At 36.2% G+C, this 18,184-nt stretch overlaps 2 protein-coding genes and 1 pseudogene across 2 annotated transcripts; all 3 read left to right on the forward strand.

The window, feature by feature from the left end:
- Positions 3,280 to 6,216, forward strand: LOC104761652 (heat shock protein 90-3-like). Its single transcript, XM_010484768.2, has 3 exons — positions 3,280 to 3,549; positions 3,935 to 4,076; positions 4,181 to 6,216. Exons 1-3 carry the CDS (start codon positions 3,427 to 3,429, stop codon positions 6,013 to 6,015), a joined length of 2,100 nt encoding a protein of 699 aa, XP_010483070.1. The 5' UTR covers positions 3,280 to 3,426; the 3' UTR covers positions 6,016 to 6,216.
- On the forward strand, positions 8,716 to 11,507 carry LOC104761653 (heat shock protein 90-3-like). Its single transcript, XM_010484769.2, has 3 exons — positions 8,716 to 8,946; positions 9,283 to 9,424; positions 9,512 to 11,507. Exons 1-3 carry the CDS (start codon positions 8,824 to 8,826, stop codon positions 11,344 to 11,346), a joined length of 2,100 nt encoding a protein of 699 aa, XP_010483071.1. The 5' UTR covers positions 8,716 to 8,823; the 3' UTR covers positions 11,347 to 11,507.
- Positions 11,867 to 14,127, forward strand: LOC104761654 (annotated as a pseudogene).

An 18,184-nucleotide genomic window follows, 5' to 3' on the forward strand; every position in this document is an offset into this window, starting at 1 on the left:
CATCACCTTATCCATCATTGCCTTGCATCTAGCTTCCTCAAGCTCCTGCTTGGACCTTCTTGGCTTAGGAAAAGGGACCTTAGGCTTGTACACCCTCTCAACAGCTGTTTGAATTGGAGATTTTGCAGTTTCTGGTTCTGTCTGAGAGGGGTGTCGACCGACACCATTGTCTGAAGTCGAATTCTTTGTCTCGGGTTTGGCCGATTGCCCTCCTTCTTCTACAGTTTCAATTTCACCATCTTCTTCATCCCTCACTAATATGGCATTGCAAGCATGCTTGGGGTTTGACTCAGTTCTTCTAGGAAGAAATCCCTCTTGCCTCTTGACGAATCCAGCAGTTTGTACAACCTGATTTTCCACCTTTTTGACTTGAATGTTCAAAGCATCAATCCTCCCAGTAAGCTCATTGTAGACATTATCAATCTTTCCATTGAATGTCACTGATAATTGTTCCTGACCTTGCAAAAGTTGCTCTAGCATAGCTTCCATTCTACTCTCAGAAGAAGTCTGTGGAGGAGGAGACTGATAAGAAGAGTTCCAATAGGTTCCAGTATGACCATTGTTTTGTTTTTGCTTCTGGTAATCTGGTTTAGGAGTGTAGCCTGAAGAGTTCCCACTGTAAGGCTTGTTACTTTGTTGATTACCGAATCTCTAACCTTGATACCCAGCTCCATACACATAGTTGACATTCTCCTCTGTATTCTCTGGCTCAGGCTCAAATGTCTCAACTTCAGCAGCAAATTGGACTGACTTCTTACCCACTAGAAGATTGTGAACTGAATCCAGTTTGGCATTAACAGAAGATACCTGTTTTGAATCAAATCCTCCATGTAATCTCTTCCTTTCAGTATCTGCTCTCTTAGTGTTATTGCTGGAAGCCAAATTCTCAATCAAAGCTTCAGCATCTTCTGGGTATCTTGTCTTGAAGTTTCCATGGCTTGCAGCATCCAAAGCTAGCTGATATTCCCAGTCAATCCCTCTGAAAAAGATACTCAACAGCTGCACTCTTGAAAAGCCATGGTGTGGACAGTCCCTTTGATATGCCTTGAATCTTACCCAAGCTGCCTTGAAAGCTTCATCTGGTCTTTGCTTGAAGGAGGACAGCTTGACTCTTAGCTCATCTGACATGCCATCATCATAAAAGTAGTTGAGAAAAGCCACATTTACTTGTTGCCAAAAGGTCAAAGATCTGGCTGGCAACTGTTTTAGCCATTGAGATGCTTCTCCCGCAAGTGAATATGGGAAAAGCTTGCAGTAGATGTAATCCTCAGTCACTCCATTAGCCTTGATACTAGTCACCAAGTCTTCCAAGTGTTCAATATGGTCCAAAGCCTTCTCATTGGACAGGTTAGAGAAGGGTCTTTGTCCAACTAGCTGGAAGTATGCAGGCTTCAGGTCAAAGTCATTCCTTGGAAATGGAGGTGGAACAATTGCAGAGCGGTTTTCATACATTAAATCAGCTCTGTTGAAGTCTGCAATATTCCTGATCAGATCCCAGTTTTGATCCTGTCTTCGAACTAGGTTGTGGACGTGGTTGGCAGTTCCACGTCTGTCTACTGGAGGTTGGTGTCGATCGATACCCTCAGGTTGGCGTCGATCGACACCAAGGTTCTGTTACGCAGCGACAACGACTTCAACAATTATGTTGCCTTCCGCATCAAGATTTTGGCCCTGCTCATTGCGAAAGTGGCCCTCTTGATCCCTCAAAGCACCATCCTCATCACACATCAGAATAACTGTGTCAACCATCTTCAAGGGTTTGGCTGCTTTTCGGTTTTCACGCTCTAACTTTCCCAACTCTTGGTTTGTAAGCTTCACAGTAGGACCGGTCTTGTTGCTCCTTGTGTTAGGCTTATTAGGCATGTACCTAAAACACACAAGAGAAAAGAAACAAAAGCGTGTTAGTTGAAAATAAAAAGAAAAATTTAGATAAAATCAAAAACTCAAATCTAATGGTAGATCAAAGAGTCCCCGGCAACAGCGCCAAAATTTGATATGCTCAAATTAAACCCTAAAGCTACTCTCTCAAATTAAGAGGTCACTGTAATACTTAGGGGTCGAATTCCACAAGTACTCAAGTCTACACAATAAATTATAGAGTTTTATAATTAAGCTAAACAAGTTGATTTAAATTAAAAAGGCAATGCAAAATATTAAATAAAATTGTTGTAAATTCAGAAAATCAAAAAGCTAGGTCCAGGGAATTTCTCAGGAGATTACAAAATATTAAATCAATAATTAAATAGAAATCAAGCAATTAAAGTCAGATCTAGAACTCTAAAAACTTTTGTAAAATAAATCAGTTCTCACTACAAATATTATCTAAATTTAAAACCAGAGAATCCAAATCTCTTTGCAAAATTCTAGATTAAAAATCAGCTTTAAAAACAAGTTTAGATTGTTCACAAAATTACTAAATCAAATCTCTTTGCAAGAAGTAATTTTACTCATCAAAAGGTTTTATCAGGAAAATCAATTACATTCTCATATCAATCAATAATTCTAAGATCTAAATCCAGATGGCTAATCAAAGATCTAACATTAAGAACAACCTATGATGAAGATTTAGAAAGATAAAGAATCCTAAATAAACAGATCTAATAATTCATAAAATCTCTGTGAAAAACCCTGAACCTAACAAGCAAACTACTCAGACATGTTTAATGAAGAACAAGGCATAATTCTGAATAACATGCAATATATATTAAAAAGTAAAAGAGGGAGTTCAGGAATTCTTCTCTCGAAGGAGTTCAGATCTTCTTCTCTCGAAGGAGTTCAGATCTCTCTTCCAAAAGCTCTCAATATCTCTTCTCTCAAAAAGATTGCAGAAAATAAAACTTGTTAGAATGAAACTTTCTAGAATAAAACTTTATTTATTCAACCTTTATTTAGTGAGTGAATTGGATTGAAAACTTGTGATTTGTAAGAAAAGTAGACACCTTGTGGCTTCTATTGCTTTGTTAGTTAGTGACTAAGAAATGTCTAGTTTTATAGACGACAATCGAGCTTGAGTAATCTTTGCAGTCTTTGTTAGTCTCACTAATCTTTTGTTGTTAACTCGTCAAAACCTGCAATAGTAATTCACGGAAAAGAGAAAATTATACGTGAAGCTTAATGGGGGTTGTTTAATGACGTGATAAGTGTTTTTACAGAGAAAATTATGAAGCCTAAATACATGAAGCTTACTGGGCTTAACAAATTCCAACATAGGCCCAAATCTATTTCCTTATATAATAAGTAGTTCAGAGGAAATAAAGGAAACGAATGATCTAGAAAGAAGGTACCCCCAGACACATACTATAAATACTATTTACTTCTACTCCTAAACCTAAATCTCAGCTTCTCTCTCTCTCTCTCTGCTCTTTCCTGCCTTTGCTCTCAGATCAACCTTAGGCTCCTCCTAGATATTTTCTCCGTTCTGTGACAATGGCGGACGCAGAGACCTTTGCCTTCCAAGCTGAGATCAACCAGTTGCTTTCGCTTATCATCAATACCTTCTACTCCAACAAAGAGATCTTCCTTCGTGAACTCATCAGTAACTCCTCCGATGTATGAGCTCTCTCTCGTTCGTTATATGTTTTTTTTCTTGTTTAACTCCTTCGATTTGGTTTTAGTTGATCGAGTTTGATTAGGGTTTAGTGTTCTTTTCGATTTGAGAATTTGGATTGTTTAGATTAAAGTGGAGCATCTGTTTATATTCAAATCTGTGGATTTAGCTTTAGTGTTTAAACCAAGGAAGGATTAAGCAGTCTATATTGTTTAGATTAGGATTCAGAAGTCTATTGTTAATTTTGTACATGTTCTGTGTATCTTGTTTCTTACGATCTGAGTGTTAGTCTAGCGTTTAGATTTGGATTAAGCAGTATTGTTAATTTTGTAAATGTGCTCTATAGTTTGTTACTTACGACTAAGTATTTTGCTCTGGTGAAAACAGGCATTGGACAAGATTAGGTTCGAGTCCCTGACGGACAAGAGCAAGCTCGATGGCCAGCCTGAGCTCTTCATTCACATCATTCCTGACAAGACTAACAACACCTTGACCATTATTGATAGTGGTGTTGGGATGACCAAGGCTGGTACGTGATTGATTTCAGTCTTTTTCTTGCTCTTTCTAATCATGTATCTATGTCTTTGCTTTGTTGTATTGTTTTGGCTAATGCGTCTCTGTTGTATTGTACAGATTTGGTCAACAACCTTGGAACGATTGCGAGATCTGGTACCAAGGAATTCATGGAGGCATTGGCTGCTGGTGCTGATGTTAGCATGATTGGTCAGTTTGGTGTTGGATTCTACTCGGCTTACTTGGTTGCTGACAAGGTTGTTGTCACAACCAAACACAATGATGATGAGCAGTACGTGTGGGAGTCTCAGGCTGGTGGGTCTTTCACTGTTACCAAAGACACCTCTGGTGAGCCTCTTGGTAGAGGTACCAAGATGACCCTTTACCTCAAGGAAGACCAAATGGAGTACATTGAGGAGCGCAGGCTCAAGGATTTGGTCAAGAAGCACTCTGAGTTCATCAGCTACCCAATCTCTCTCTGGGTTGAGAAGACCATTGAGAAGGAGATCTCTGATGATGAAGAGGAGGAAGAGAAGAAGGATGAGGAAGGCAAGGTTGAGGAAGTTGATGAGGAGAAGGAAAAGGAGGAGAAGAAAAAGAAGAAGATTAAGGAGGTTTCTCACGAGTGGGATTTGGTGAACAAGCAGAAGCCTATTTGGATGAGGAAGCCAGAGGAAATCAACAAGGAGGAGTACGCTGCTTTCTACAAGAGTCTGAGCAATGATTGGGAGGAGCATTTGGCTGTGAAGCATTTCTCTGTGGAAGGACAGCTTGAGTTCAAAGCTATCCTCTTTGTTCCCAAGAGAGCTCCTTTCGATCTCTTTGACACTAAGAAGAAGCCCAACAACATCAAGCTCTATGTCCGTCGTGTCTTCATCATGGACAACTGTGAAGACATCATTCCTGAGTACCTTGGATTCGTCAAGGGTATTGTCGACTCTGAAGATCTTCCTCTTAACATCTCGAGAGAAACGTTGCAGCAGAACAAGATCCTCAAGGTCATCCGCAAGAACCTTGTGAAGAAGTGCATTGAGCTCTTCTTTGAGATTGCTGAGAACAAGGAGGACTACAACAAGTTCTACGAGGCTTTCTCTAAGAACTTGAAGCTCGGTATCCACGAGGACTCTCAAAATAGAACTAAGTTCGCTGAGTTGCTCCGCTACCACTCAACCAAGAGCGGTGATGAATTGACCAGTCTCAAGGATTACGTGACAAGGATGAAGGAAGGTCAGGACGATATCTACTACATCACTGGTGAGAGCAAAAAGGCTGTCGAGAACTCTCCATTCCTCGAGAAGCTCAAGAAGAAGGGATATGAAGTCCTTTACATGGTTGATGCGATCGACGAGTACGCTATTGGTCAGCTCAAGGAATTCGAGGGAAAGAAGCTTGTCTCTGCAACCAAGGAAGGTCTGAAACTGGAAGAGACCGAAGACGAGAAGAAGAAGAAAGAAGAGCTCAAGGAGAAGTTTGAGGGACTCTGCAAAGTGATCAAGGACGTTTTGGGAGACAAGGTGGAGAAGGTTATTGTCTCTGACCGTGTTGTGGACTCTCCTTGCTGTCTTGTAACTGGCGAGTATGGGTGGACAGCTAACATGGAGAGGATCATGAAAGCACAAGCTTTGAGAGATAGCAGCATGGGTGGTTACATGTCCAGCAAGAAGACGATGGAGATTAACCCCGAGAATTCCATTATGGACGAGCTGAGAAAGAGAGCTGATGCGGATAAGAACGACAAGTCTGTGAAAGATCTTGTGCTCCTTCTCTTTGAGACTGCCCTTCTCACTTCAGGTTTCAGCCTCGATGAGCCCAACACTTTTGGAAACAGAATCCACAGGATGTTGAAGCTCGGATTGAGCATTGATGAGGATGATGCAGTTGAAGCTGATGCCGAGATGCCTCCTCTTGAAGACGATGCTGATGCTGAAGGTAGCAAGATGGAGGAAGTCGACTAAATTTAGTGGGTTTTCTCGACTTCTTTTTATGATTTTTGTCTGGAACTTATCTCTTTTATGTTATATTGTCGGTGTAGCGTTGTCTGGACTCTGTTCTGTGACTTGAGTCTATCTCTGGCGAATCCACGCTGTTTTTTGTCAGTTTTGTTAACCTAATTTGTGATAGCTGATTAGAAGTAAGGTGAACGGCTGCTAAAATCATTGCTAAGCATCTCAGACAACGGTAGTGGTTCGAGTACATCTCTTTTTTGTTGAAAAAAATTTAAACCAAAGGCCATAACTCTTCTCCTCAAATGAGAGCAGTAGTGTTTGGAATAGTCACTACCGTCTCTTTTTATAGTAAAAGGCGAAATATATACTTTTAGACCGAAGACTGGTAGCACATAATAGCGTAATTTGTTTTCAGCCCATAAGAGACGATGATTCACTTCACAAAACCTTAATCCTCAACTCGTTGTCTATCGATTTTTCTTAACTCCGACGTAAAATCACTTTATCATCAGTATTTAAGCATTGCTACAGAGTACAGACAACTAAGTTAGTTGAACTAACCTTAAACGGTAGTGTTTTAAGTCTATTGTATCTTTTTTTTTGTTAGGCAAAGGTGAAACAAAAATTGAAAGAACATAACTCATTTATAAGAAAGAATAATACAAAAACCAAGTTTTTAAAAATTGGTCGGTGAGAGTCGCATAATTATTAAAAAAACATGACCTATGTTATTTTAAGTTTTGTTATGACTTTTCTATTTTGATTTTTTTTCAACCAAACAGGTTCAAATCACCAGCTGCCAGCCACGCTGGGATGAGGTATGGAACTTGAAGAGTAGCTTGCGAATCATTTCATCACAATTAGGAAAGATACAATATGTACACTGAAATGTTCTCCTATTTCCAACTTTTATGAACTTAGTGCAGAAAGACAAGAAAAAAGACAAGTATATTTCACTTTTTCTTTGCATCATTGTTTGATAAGTGAACTCTTAGGATATATGAATAGTCAATAAGCTATTTTCTAGTTTCAATAACTATGGTTTGTAATTCGACACTACCATAAACGGCCTCAAATCATGGTTGAACACTGAAAAATACCTATATATAGAAAACAATGTCTTTTCATATATACAAAACCTATATATATATATAGACAAATTGTTGATATTCGTAATTTTCTTCCTAGTAAAATACAAGAAAATTACTAGTAAAATACAAGAAATTTGTTTGTTCAAAAAACCTTTGAGAAAATGAAGGATATATGTGCGAGACAAAGTAGTATATATATTTTTTCTTCGATATCTTTGATTTCTCCACAAACAAATATTAAAATCGGATGATTGGTACATATTGTTTATGTACAACCGTGTTTTATTTCAGATGTAAACGTTGTTCTTTTGGTTCGGCGTATCTAAGTCTTCTAGGTAATAAATATCTATTGATATAACAAAAATAATGAAAATGATTATCGAGTTCATCTCAAAAGCACAAAATGCAAAGATTTTTTAAGATATTTTTGTTTTAAATTTGATTTTGCTATGGACTTGAATTTACATGTTCATTTTTGTTCAGTGTTTTGTTTAGTTTTGCGATATTAGATGTTAATTGGTTTCAGTTAAAAGGCAAGATATTATAACTAAAAAAAAATATTATATCAAATAAAGTAATTATGATTTTAGTAGAATAAAGTAAAAACTACATCTGTACATATAAAACTAATAACTTAATCCCAGTAAAATTCTTATAGACATGCTCTGTATACCTTTTGATGTATATTTCCATTCTTTTCAATAAATCTGTGTTGTATTCTTGTAAATTTTAATATTATTACTTTGGTGTTGTATTCTTGTATATTTCCATTCTTGTAATTTTTTTTCTCTTAACTCTTTCATATAATTTTTAACAATTGAAAAAGAGATATATACCAATTTTGTGATTTGTAAACTATATGAAAGAGTTAGGAGAAAAAAATTAACAAAATTTATGAAGAAAGCTTATTGTTTTGGGAAAATTTCAAAAATACCTGTTTTGCAATACCATTTTTCAAAAAAAATCTCTCTTTCAAACTTTACCAAAAAACCACTAAAAATTTGTGTGTAAGCTAATAAATATATATACACAAATTACCTTTACTTGTGTGTAAAATTTTTTAAAATATTTTTTAAATACCTTTTAAAATCCTTTTAAAAACTATTAATTTTTTTTTCGTCTTTAAAAATCTTTTAAAAACCTTATAAGCCTTTTAAAAACCTTTAAAAATGTTTTCAAACTTCATAAATATTTGGATCAAGTCTAGAGATAGTAGTTATTATCTAGAAGTAACTTGTGAATCATATAAACCTTTATACTTTTTCATATTTTTAAAAAGCTATATTTGAGGGATATTTTTGAAAAAGTTAACCCAAATAACTTATTTCTCAAAAATTCTAAATTGTTTTTGGTTTTTAAATAGTAAATTATCAACAACAAAAGAAACAGTAAATAAGAAAATTACTATAAAAAAGAGTAAAATACACGTCTTTTCCCAAAGAAAAGAGGAAAGTTAAAATTACACTTCATGAAGTTTTTGTAATTTGCTTTTAGAAAAAAGAAAATAATAACAAAAGGACTTTTTTGTATTTGCATTTTTTTTTTTTGTATTTAGTTATTGCCATATAAGATATGAAAAAAGGAAACGAAGGATCTAGAAGAAAACTATGAGGAGGTTCCCCACAGTATATATACTTCTGCCCCAAAACCTAAATCTTTCGTATCAATACTTCTCTCAATTCCGATTCACAATCCTTAGCCTAGATATTCTCTCCGGTCAGTGACAATGGCGGACGCAGAAACCTTTGCTTTCCAAGCTGAGATCAACCAGTTGCTCTCGCTTATCATCAATACCTTCTACTCAAACAAGGAGATCTTCCTTCGTGAACTCATCAGTAACTCTTCCGATGTACGATTTTTCGCTCTCTCTGTCTATGTTTATATGTGTTTCTCTAAGTTTATTTCCTCCGAATTGATTTAATTGATCGAACTGTAGATTTAGATTTGATTAGGGTTTAGTGTTCTTGTCGATTTGAGAATTTTGGCTGTGGAGCATGTGTTTATATTCAAATCTGTGGATTTAGGTTTAGTGTTTAAACCAAGGAAAGATTAAGCAGTCTAGCGTTTAGATTTCGTTTAAATCAGTCTACTGCTTAGATTAGGATTAAGCAGTATTGTTATTTTTGTACATGTTCTGTGTAATTTGTTTCTTTCGATTTAAGTGTTTTTGCAATTGTGAAAACAGGCTTTGGACAAAATTAGGTTCGAGTCCTTGACAGACAAGAGCAAGCTCGATGGCCAGCCTGAGCTCTTCATTCACATCATTCCTGACAAGACTAACAACACCTTGACCATTATTGATAGTGGTGTTGGGATGACCAAGGCTGGTACGTGATTGATTTGTATTGACTCGAAATCTCTGTGATTGTTTTGTTGTATTGTGTTTGCTTATGTGTCTCTGTTGTATTGTACAGATTTGGTCAACAACCTTGGAACGATTGCGAGATCTGGTACCAAGGAATTCATGGAGGCATTGGCTGCTGGTGCTGATGTTAGCATGATTGGTCAGTTTGGTGTTGGATTCTACTCGGCTTACTTGGTTGCTGACAAGGTTGTTGTCACAACCAAACACAATGATGATGAGCAGTACGTGTGGGAGTCTCAGGCTGGTGGGTCTTTCACTGTTACCAAAGACACCTCTGGTGAGCCTCTTGGTAGAGGTACCAAGATGACCCTTTACCTCAAGGAAGACCAAATGGAGTACATTGAGGAGCGCAGGCTCAAGGATTTGGTCAAGAAGCACTCTGAGTTCATCAGCTACCCAATCTCTCTCTGGGTTGAGAAGACCATTGAGAAGGAGATCTCTGATGATGAAGAGGAGGAAGAGAAGAAGGATGAGGAAGGCAAGGTTGAGGAAGTTGATGAGGAGAAGGAAAAGGAGGAGAAGAAAAAGAAGAAGATTAAGGAGGTTTCTCACGAGTGGGATTTGGTGAACAAGCAGAAGCCTATTTGGATGAGGAAGCCAGAGGAAATCAACAAGGAGGAGTACGCTGCTTTCTACAAGAGTCTGAGCAATGATTGGGAGGAGCATTTGGCTGTGAAGCATTTCTCTGTGGAAGGACAGCTTGAGTTCAAAGCTATCCTCTTTGTTCCCAAGAGAGCTCCTTTCGATCTCTTTGACACTAAGAAGAAGCCCAACAACATCAAGCTCTATGTCCGTCGTGTCTTCATCATGGACAACTGTGAAGACATCATTCCTGAGTACCTTGGATTCGTCAAGGGTATTGTCGACTCTGAAGATCTTCCTCTTAACATCTCGAGAGAAACGTTGCAGCAGAACAAGATCCTCAAGGTCATCCGCAAGAACCTTGTGAAGAAGTGCATTGAGCTCTTCTTCGAGATTGCTGAGAACAAGGAGGACTACAACAAGTTCTACGAGGCTTTCTCTAAGAACCTGAAGCTCGGTATCCATGAGGACTCCCAAAACAGAACCAAGATCGCTGAGTTGCTCCGTTACCACTCAACCAAGAGCGGTGATGAATTGACCAGTCTCAAGGACTATGTGACAAGGATGAAGGAAGGACAGAACGATATCTTCTACATCACTGGTGAGAGCAAAAAGGCTGTTGAGAACTCTCCATTCCTCGAGAAGCTCAAGAAGAAGGGTTACGAAGTCCTTTACATGGTTGATGCGATCGACGAGTATGCTATTGGTCAGCTCAAGGAATTCGAGGGAAAGAAGCTTGTCTCTGCAACCAAGGAAGGTCTAAAACTGGAAGAGACTGAAGATGAGAAGAAGAAGAAAGAAGAGCTCAAGGAGAAGTTTGAGGGACTCTGCAAAGTGATCAAGGACGTTTTGGGAGACAAGGTGGAGAAGGTTATCGTTTCTGACCGCGTCGTGGACTCTCCTTGCTGTCTTGTAACCGGCGAGTATGGGTGGACCGCTAACATGGAGAGGATCATGAAAGCTCAAGCTTTGAGGGATAGTAGCATGGGTGGTTACATGTCCAGCAAGAAGACGATGGAGATTAACCCCGAGAACTCTATCATGGACGAGCTTCGAAAGAGAGCTGACGCGGACAAGAATGACAAGTCTGTGAAGGACCTTGTTCTTCTTCTCTTTGAGACTGCCCTTCTCACTTCCGGCTTCAGCCTCGATGAGCCCAACACTTTCGGAAGCAGAATCCACAGGATGCTGAAGCTTGGATTGAGCATTGATGAGGATGATACCGTTGAAGCCGACGCTGAGATGCCTCTTCTTGAAGATGATGCTGATGCTGAAGGTAGCAAGATGGAGGAAGTCGACTAAATATTGCAATTTAATGATTTTTCTCGACTTCTTATCGGTTTCTTCTTGTTATGATTTCGTCTGAAACTTTTTTCTTTTTGATCCGTATTTCTCTTGTTATTATAATTTCGGTGTAGTTTTTTTTTTTTTGATCAACTCGGTGTTTTTAACAAAAGTCCATTTTTAGCAAATCCAAGCTGCTGACTTTTGTCAGTATTAATCATAACTGAATCATGTAAGACAACTTACCTTGAACGATTTTGTTTCGAGTCTCTTCTTTAGTTGAAGAAGAAACTGAACATTAACCTTTCTCCTCAAACGAGAGCAGTAGAGTTAAAAGTTTGACTACCATATTATCTTTTTACTGATTTGTTGTTCATAATAGCGTAATCTTTTTTCAGCCGTAAACTGTGGTATTACTTTGACAAAAATTGGATAATTTGTTTTAACTATGTTATTTAAGGATCGATAGAAAAATTGGGTAGTTAGTTTTACTGTTGGTTTAAGACGACTACATACACCGTTAGAAACGCCAAAAATAAAATAAAAAAGAAACACTCAAAACACAGTCGTTTAAGCCGCTCACAGAACCTTGATTCCTAGATTCGAAGTCTAGCGATTAGCTCCGACGTAAAACCACCGCGCTCATCGGTATTTAAGATTTTGAAATTTCCCTTAGATATAACAATTTTTGCTCCAAAAAAATTCACACGATAAATAAAAAACAACCCAAAAAATGGAGAATTTGGCGAAAGAGTGGTTCTCGATGAGCGGCACGAGTATTGGCAGCGGAGGAGATCAGGCGCCGCCGTCGCAGCAGCAGCAAACAGGAACGTCTCTACTAGCTGACTGGAATTCTTACGCAGCATCCAGAGATTTCGAAGAAGATACCGGAGGAACTCTAAGCTTCGATATCGAACCGCCGTTAGATCTGCCAACGACACTGTTTCCGGCACCTTCAATGTGTAACCGATCCTTTTCCCTTTCTTCCCCCTCATTTTTTTAAACACGATCGATTCTTCAACTTTTTTCTGCTATTACGTATTTGAGGATTCTTGTCTTGTTAAATCTGGAATCTGCGAAAATTGCGATTTACCAAATCTGGAATCTTAGGATTTGAAACTATAGTTTAGTGAATAGTTTTTGATTAGTGAGAAGCTTTAAGGTTTTGTATTTTTTCTTTAGGCATCAAAGCACTAATCAAAATACACATATTCTCAGATCCTTCTTATACTTAAATGAAGTTGCATTGTTGTAGACTTGAAGCTAATAAGTCTATGGTGGTTGTATGTTATGTGTTATGCAAATACAATGTTCATCTCTTCATTAGCGGGGTTCGATTGAGAAGATGAGTGATGACTTAGAGTTGATGAAGAGTCGTAATCCATCCTGTAAATTTGTTTCCTATATTCTTCCTTGTTTTCTTAGCTCTTTTCTTGTTTTTTGAAACCTTAATTGTTAACAGTGTCTCGAAAGGAGTTAGAGATAACCTGCAGTCTGCAACAAGCAGTATGCCTTCAGGAAAAGCTTTGATGTATTTCGGTTTACTTCTAGCGAGTGGTGTCTTCTTCATCTTCATTGCCTTCACCATGTTTCTTCCAGTCATGGTGCTTATGCCACAGAAATTTGCAATTTGTTTCACCCTTGGATGTGGTTTTATCATCGGTTCATTCTTCGCTCTTCGTGGTCCACAAAATCAACTCGCTCACATGTCATCGACAGAGGTACTGACAAGAACTAGTTGTTTTTTTTTTGTGTTACATTTCTTATATCATTTACATTTTCTCTTGCAAAAGTTAATTTCTTGTTTTGCTGGCTTTCTCCAGAGGCTTCCACTAACTTTAGGTTTCATTGCCACCATGGTTGGTACCATCTATGTCTCCATGGTGCTCCATAGCTACATTCTCTCTGTGATTTTCTCTGCATTACAGGTACTTAATTTCATCGTCCTTCTTCTCTACCACTTTTCATATCCTCTGTTTCTCATTGTTAAAATTTTCCACTATACCATTTCAAAATCTGGTTACGTTGAAGTTCTTTTTCCCCTGGATTCCTTGAATGAGAAACTTCCATTTCGTAAGCTTTTGCCTTGGATACATAGTGGGTTTGGGATCAAACATTTAGACTTAATGCTGTTTCTTAATACAAGTAGGGTTAGTACAAAGAAACTGACATTGACAATGTCTTATCTACTTCAAGCTATTGTTTTGCAAATTTAAGAAACAGCTTTGATTTAAGTATTTACTCACCCATTATCGATCTGGATTGCACCAAAAATGTATACGTTTATAACTCTGAAAAACAGTTTCTTCATGTTGGTTTAAAGATTGCTCGCATATATGCACATTCTATTCTCATGAAAAAACTCGTGTATTTGTTCTTTGTGAATCCATAGGTTGTTGCACTGGCATACTACTGTATATCCTACTTCCCTGGTGGATCATCGGGAATGAAGTTCCTCACTTCTACTCTTACCTCCTCTGTCTTCAGACTGTTTGAGAGATAAGCTTTTGCCTCGACCTATTCAAAAAACAAAATATAACTTGATTCTCTGGTGTATAAAGAAGGATGAAAAATCTTTAACAGTGGTTAAAAATGACAACCCTGGTAATATATGTTGGCGCAAAGGCTCATAAGACAGTTTTGTTATGACTTTTCTATTTTTGATTTTTTTTTTTTCTACCAAACTTGTTCAAATCACTAGCCGCTGTGGATGAGGTATGGAACTTGAAGAGTGTGGCTTGGTGGTTACGATTTACGAGTTAGCTTCAGTTTTTTGCTGTGAATTATTGCATCAGAATTAGGAAAGATACAACATGTACACTGAAATCTTCCCTTGACTTCCAATTTTCAAAAATAAGGGATTAGTGCAAACAAACAAACAGACAAGTATTTTTCGCTTTTTATTTGCAACATGGTTTATTAAGTGAACGAATTCTTAGGAGTTAGGAAAAAAATATTGCTTTGTTAATCATCAAAAACTCAATTTCTGTTCGATTTAAATATGGAAGAGACGTGGTGTGTTGCGAGGACTCGGTGTGTTGCATAACACATCTCTTACTGCGAAGTGCAAACAAATGATATAATTATTTTGCTGGGCCCAAAAAGGTTCGCTATTGTATAGTATGGGCCTCTATTTAACAGGACCCCATCAGTCAAAAAGACTCGTCAATATCAGAGACTGGCTTTGATACAAAAAGATCACCAATAATGCAAAGATTAGATCTTAATTTATTAATGTAATCAAGGGGAAAAAACACTGCTTTTGCGTTAAAAAATTTGACCGTTTTAGTGGAGAAATATAATACACCACGAACTTGGCATTAGTGCAAGGGAGAGACTCTTTATAGTCTTTTGTTAAAAAAGCAACGGCTATTTAGGTTAAAAACAAGGGAGCCTATTGACCCTTAACATATTCACTAATCACATTTTTTCCTTTTCTTTTTGTTTTTGGCATCTTCCTAATATCTTAACAAATTGTTACTTTGTTTAGTCTTGTGTCCTGTTAGTGTTTAGAGTTAGCTAAATAGAACTGTCTATCTGGTGATCGGGAGGACGAAGCATCATACATAATTACAACATAACCATGCAGGTTTTTCATTAATCTCTGAAAAAAATTTGACAATCAATGTTACCGTATTTATCATCTAGATGAAAAAAAAAATTAGGCAACTGATATGAACAATTAGTGATGTATTTACATATACTTTATTTTATTTTATGAGTGGAAGTATGTTTAGACTTTAGTTAGAGTTTAATTTAATGTAAGCGAGAAACCCAAGTCCTGGAAATACGGAAGGAATATTTGACCCTTTTTAATTTACACCTTTCATATTATTATCTCTATTTTTCCATAAACATCGAAGGCCCATTAATTACATTAAATTAAAATTTTTATTAATAAAAGATTAATTGATTGCAAAAGCCCAACTTCTCCACTAAGCAATGTTTAGTTTTTAAAGACACATCAAGGTTAGTGTTATGTTATTTTTTATCTTTCTAAAAACATCACTTTTTGTTGTTGTTGTCGTCTATTTCTTATTCTGTGAAAAGCGATATAAAAAAGTAAAAAAAGATAACAAAAGGACAGTTTTAAAAGGCTGGTTCTCTCTCTGTGAGAATTTTTCATGGTTACGCAAACTTAATATGAATTAACAAAACAATTATGATAGAAAAAATTAGCATGATCGTTAGTAAAGGAAAACAAAAAAGACAGTATATGAAGCGGAAAGGAAAAAAAAAGAAGCTGAAAATCTAATTAATTAGATTACGGAAAGGATTAAAGGACGAAGAAAAAAGTGAAAGATGAGTTACACATATTATATTTATAATATGTTTCCAAAACATATTTTGTTGACCAAGAAAGTAAAATGGTGTGTAAAAGTAACAAAGTTAAAGAAAATTACTATCTGGCCATTAAAAGTTAGGCTAGGAATGTTTTGTTGAAAATTGAGTTTCAACAGAATTATGCGTTCTATACAGTATTAAGATATTCTCTCGTTACATAAAAGAATAATACCTCTAATACGTCAACTTGTTGATTTCTATGTCAAATTAGTTGCAAAGATTAATAGACTGCGCTTTGGTGTCTATAGGGAATGTTAAATATACACAGTACTTGAGCGTCTTTCAAAAAGACTAATTACGTCAATGAAATGAAACTAAAAACAGTTTTTTTGAGTTTCAATCTAAAAAATAGAGTACTTGAGAGAGCTAGCTATAAAAGAGTTGATTAACATCAATGAAATGTGAAGTTAAAAGACAAAGGAAAAAAGGTTTGAGTATCGATCTAATAAACTCGGATTGAGTACTAAGAATTTGGCTCTGAAATAATCGGAGTAAAAAGGTGCAACGAAGGCCTAGCGAGTACGCAAAAACCTTTGGTAGAAGGAATGAGCACGTGTGGTTGTTGTCATCACAAAAAAAGGTCACTATTATGATTTCCCTCTTAAAGCCATATCTCGTTATCATTGGCCCCATCTCATTTCACATCATACATACCTACAACAAACACAATATGCCTACTTACACTCATTCATGCATGCATACATGTCAGTTTTTTTCTTTGTACATACTTTCCTAAATCTATTATACAACAAACTATATATAATAGGGTTCACACTTGATATGGAGATGTCCCAAATTAGTAATAAAAAGTTAAATGTAACCTATCTATATATCATCCTATATATCCTCGAACAAAAAAAAAATCACTTTATATGTGCATATGATTAGTTTTTCATATGTGAATCATTCCAAATGGTTCATCATCTTTCTCGTGTTTTAGTTTACTGGATGATACAAGCAGGCTAGGATTCCAATTATTATTCGCCTTTTTATAGTATGTCCGTCTACTTTTCATTGACACTCATCCCGCAAGAGATCACTCGCATCATTCGCGCCTAACTTGACCCCCGGGCGCACACCAGTTGCGAACAATTGATTGAAAATGTCACATATATTTCTTCATACTATATATTAACTATGTTCTATATCCTTATCAAAAGCTATGTACAATCTTTATTATTGAATAATATTAACCAGAAAATGTTTATATTGACTATGTCAAAATTGTCACGACAAAAAGAACGCACTAAAAGAAGTTAAAATAATGAGCAACGTTCAGTTTTTTTCTAAAATATATATTTTGTATATTATTATCCATAAGATTTCCAAAATATGCATGGTTCTCAAACTTTTTTGTTGTAGTCTTTTTTAAAAATAAAAGATAGAACAGTATTTTTGGGATATTTTTTGGCATTTTTGCATTGTTATTTTATGGATTAGTTGGTTTTCCGAAAAAAAAAGTTATATTATCAGCATGTATATGTAAGGTACTTTTCCTACTACAGTGTCTTCGTGGTCGTGTATACTCGTATGAGTGGTTACAACCAATAGAATTTTATCAACATGACCTAGTAGCATTATCATGATCAACCATATTATATATGTTATATTCATTGGATCGACAAATCTAACAAATAAACAAGTAGTTTTGATCGATGCCCACTTCTATTCACACTTCTGTACTTCTGCCACTACATTCTTGGACTGCTTCTGCTACTAAATACCCCACAATGGACCAGTTTTTATTATAATTATTGAATTTATAAAATTGATAAAGACAAATGCTTGTATATACTAAAAGAAAAACTAAGTAAACAATTGCCCATCGTAGTCCTCGATCAGATCCCAAACTTTTATTAATTTATAACACTCACTTAGTGCTGATTTATCCACTAAACAAGCTTAACTCGTTCTAAGATTCCAAAATTTTGGTAGTATATAATAAAACATAACTATCGGTTTCTGAAACCTCAAAAAAGGAGTTAACTAAATGATTTTGTATTTACAAACGTTTACGAAATTGTAATACCGAATACTACTAACTAGCATTATTTAAGTTCAATTGTTGTCTCCAAGCACAATCTTGAATTATAATTTTGTATCTCTTGTTTTAGAGACTAACTTTAAAATAAAGAATTATGCTTTTTAAAATTATTTATGCGTAATTTTTGATAGGAGTTAAAACTAATATTTATCCTAAGTTGAATATGTATCCGTAGATTTGTTTTTAATTGCTCTATATTCATGTGGTGAGATCTCTGACCTAATCGAAACGTGATATAGAACCAGATCTTGTTCCATTGTCGTAATCAAGTCTACATCTTTTAATTTATCTAAATTGCTATCATCACTATTAACTTTGTTAAAAGTAATAAAAACAATCACGTATCATTATCATAATACCCATCACCCTTCATCGTATACATGTGAAAGTTTTGAGATATAATTGAGAGCTGCTTAGTTATAACAGTCCCGAATTGTCGAAATTGTTTCGAAATAATGATAGATGCGA

This window comes from Camelina sativa, chromosome 18, assembly GCF_000633955.1.
Source record: "Camelina sativa cultivar DH55 chromosome 18, Cs, whole genome shotgun sequence".
In the NCBI taxonomy this organism is placed as follows: Eukaryota; Viridiplantae; Streptophyta; class Magnoliopsida; order Brassicales; family Brassicaceae; genus Camelina; species Camelina sativa.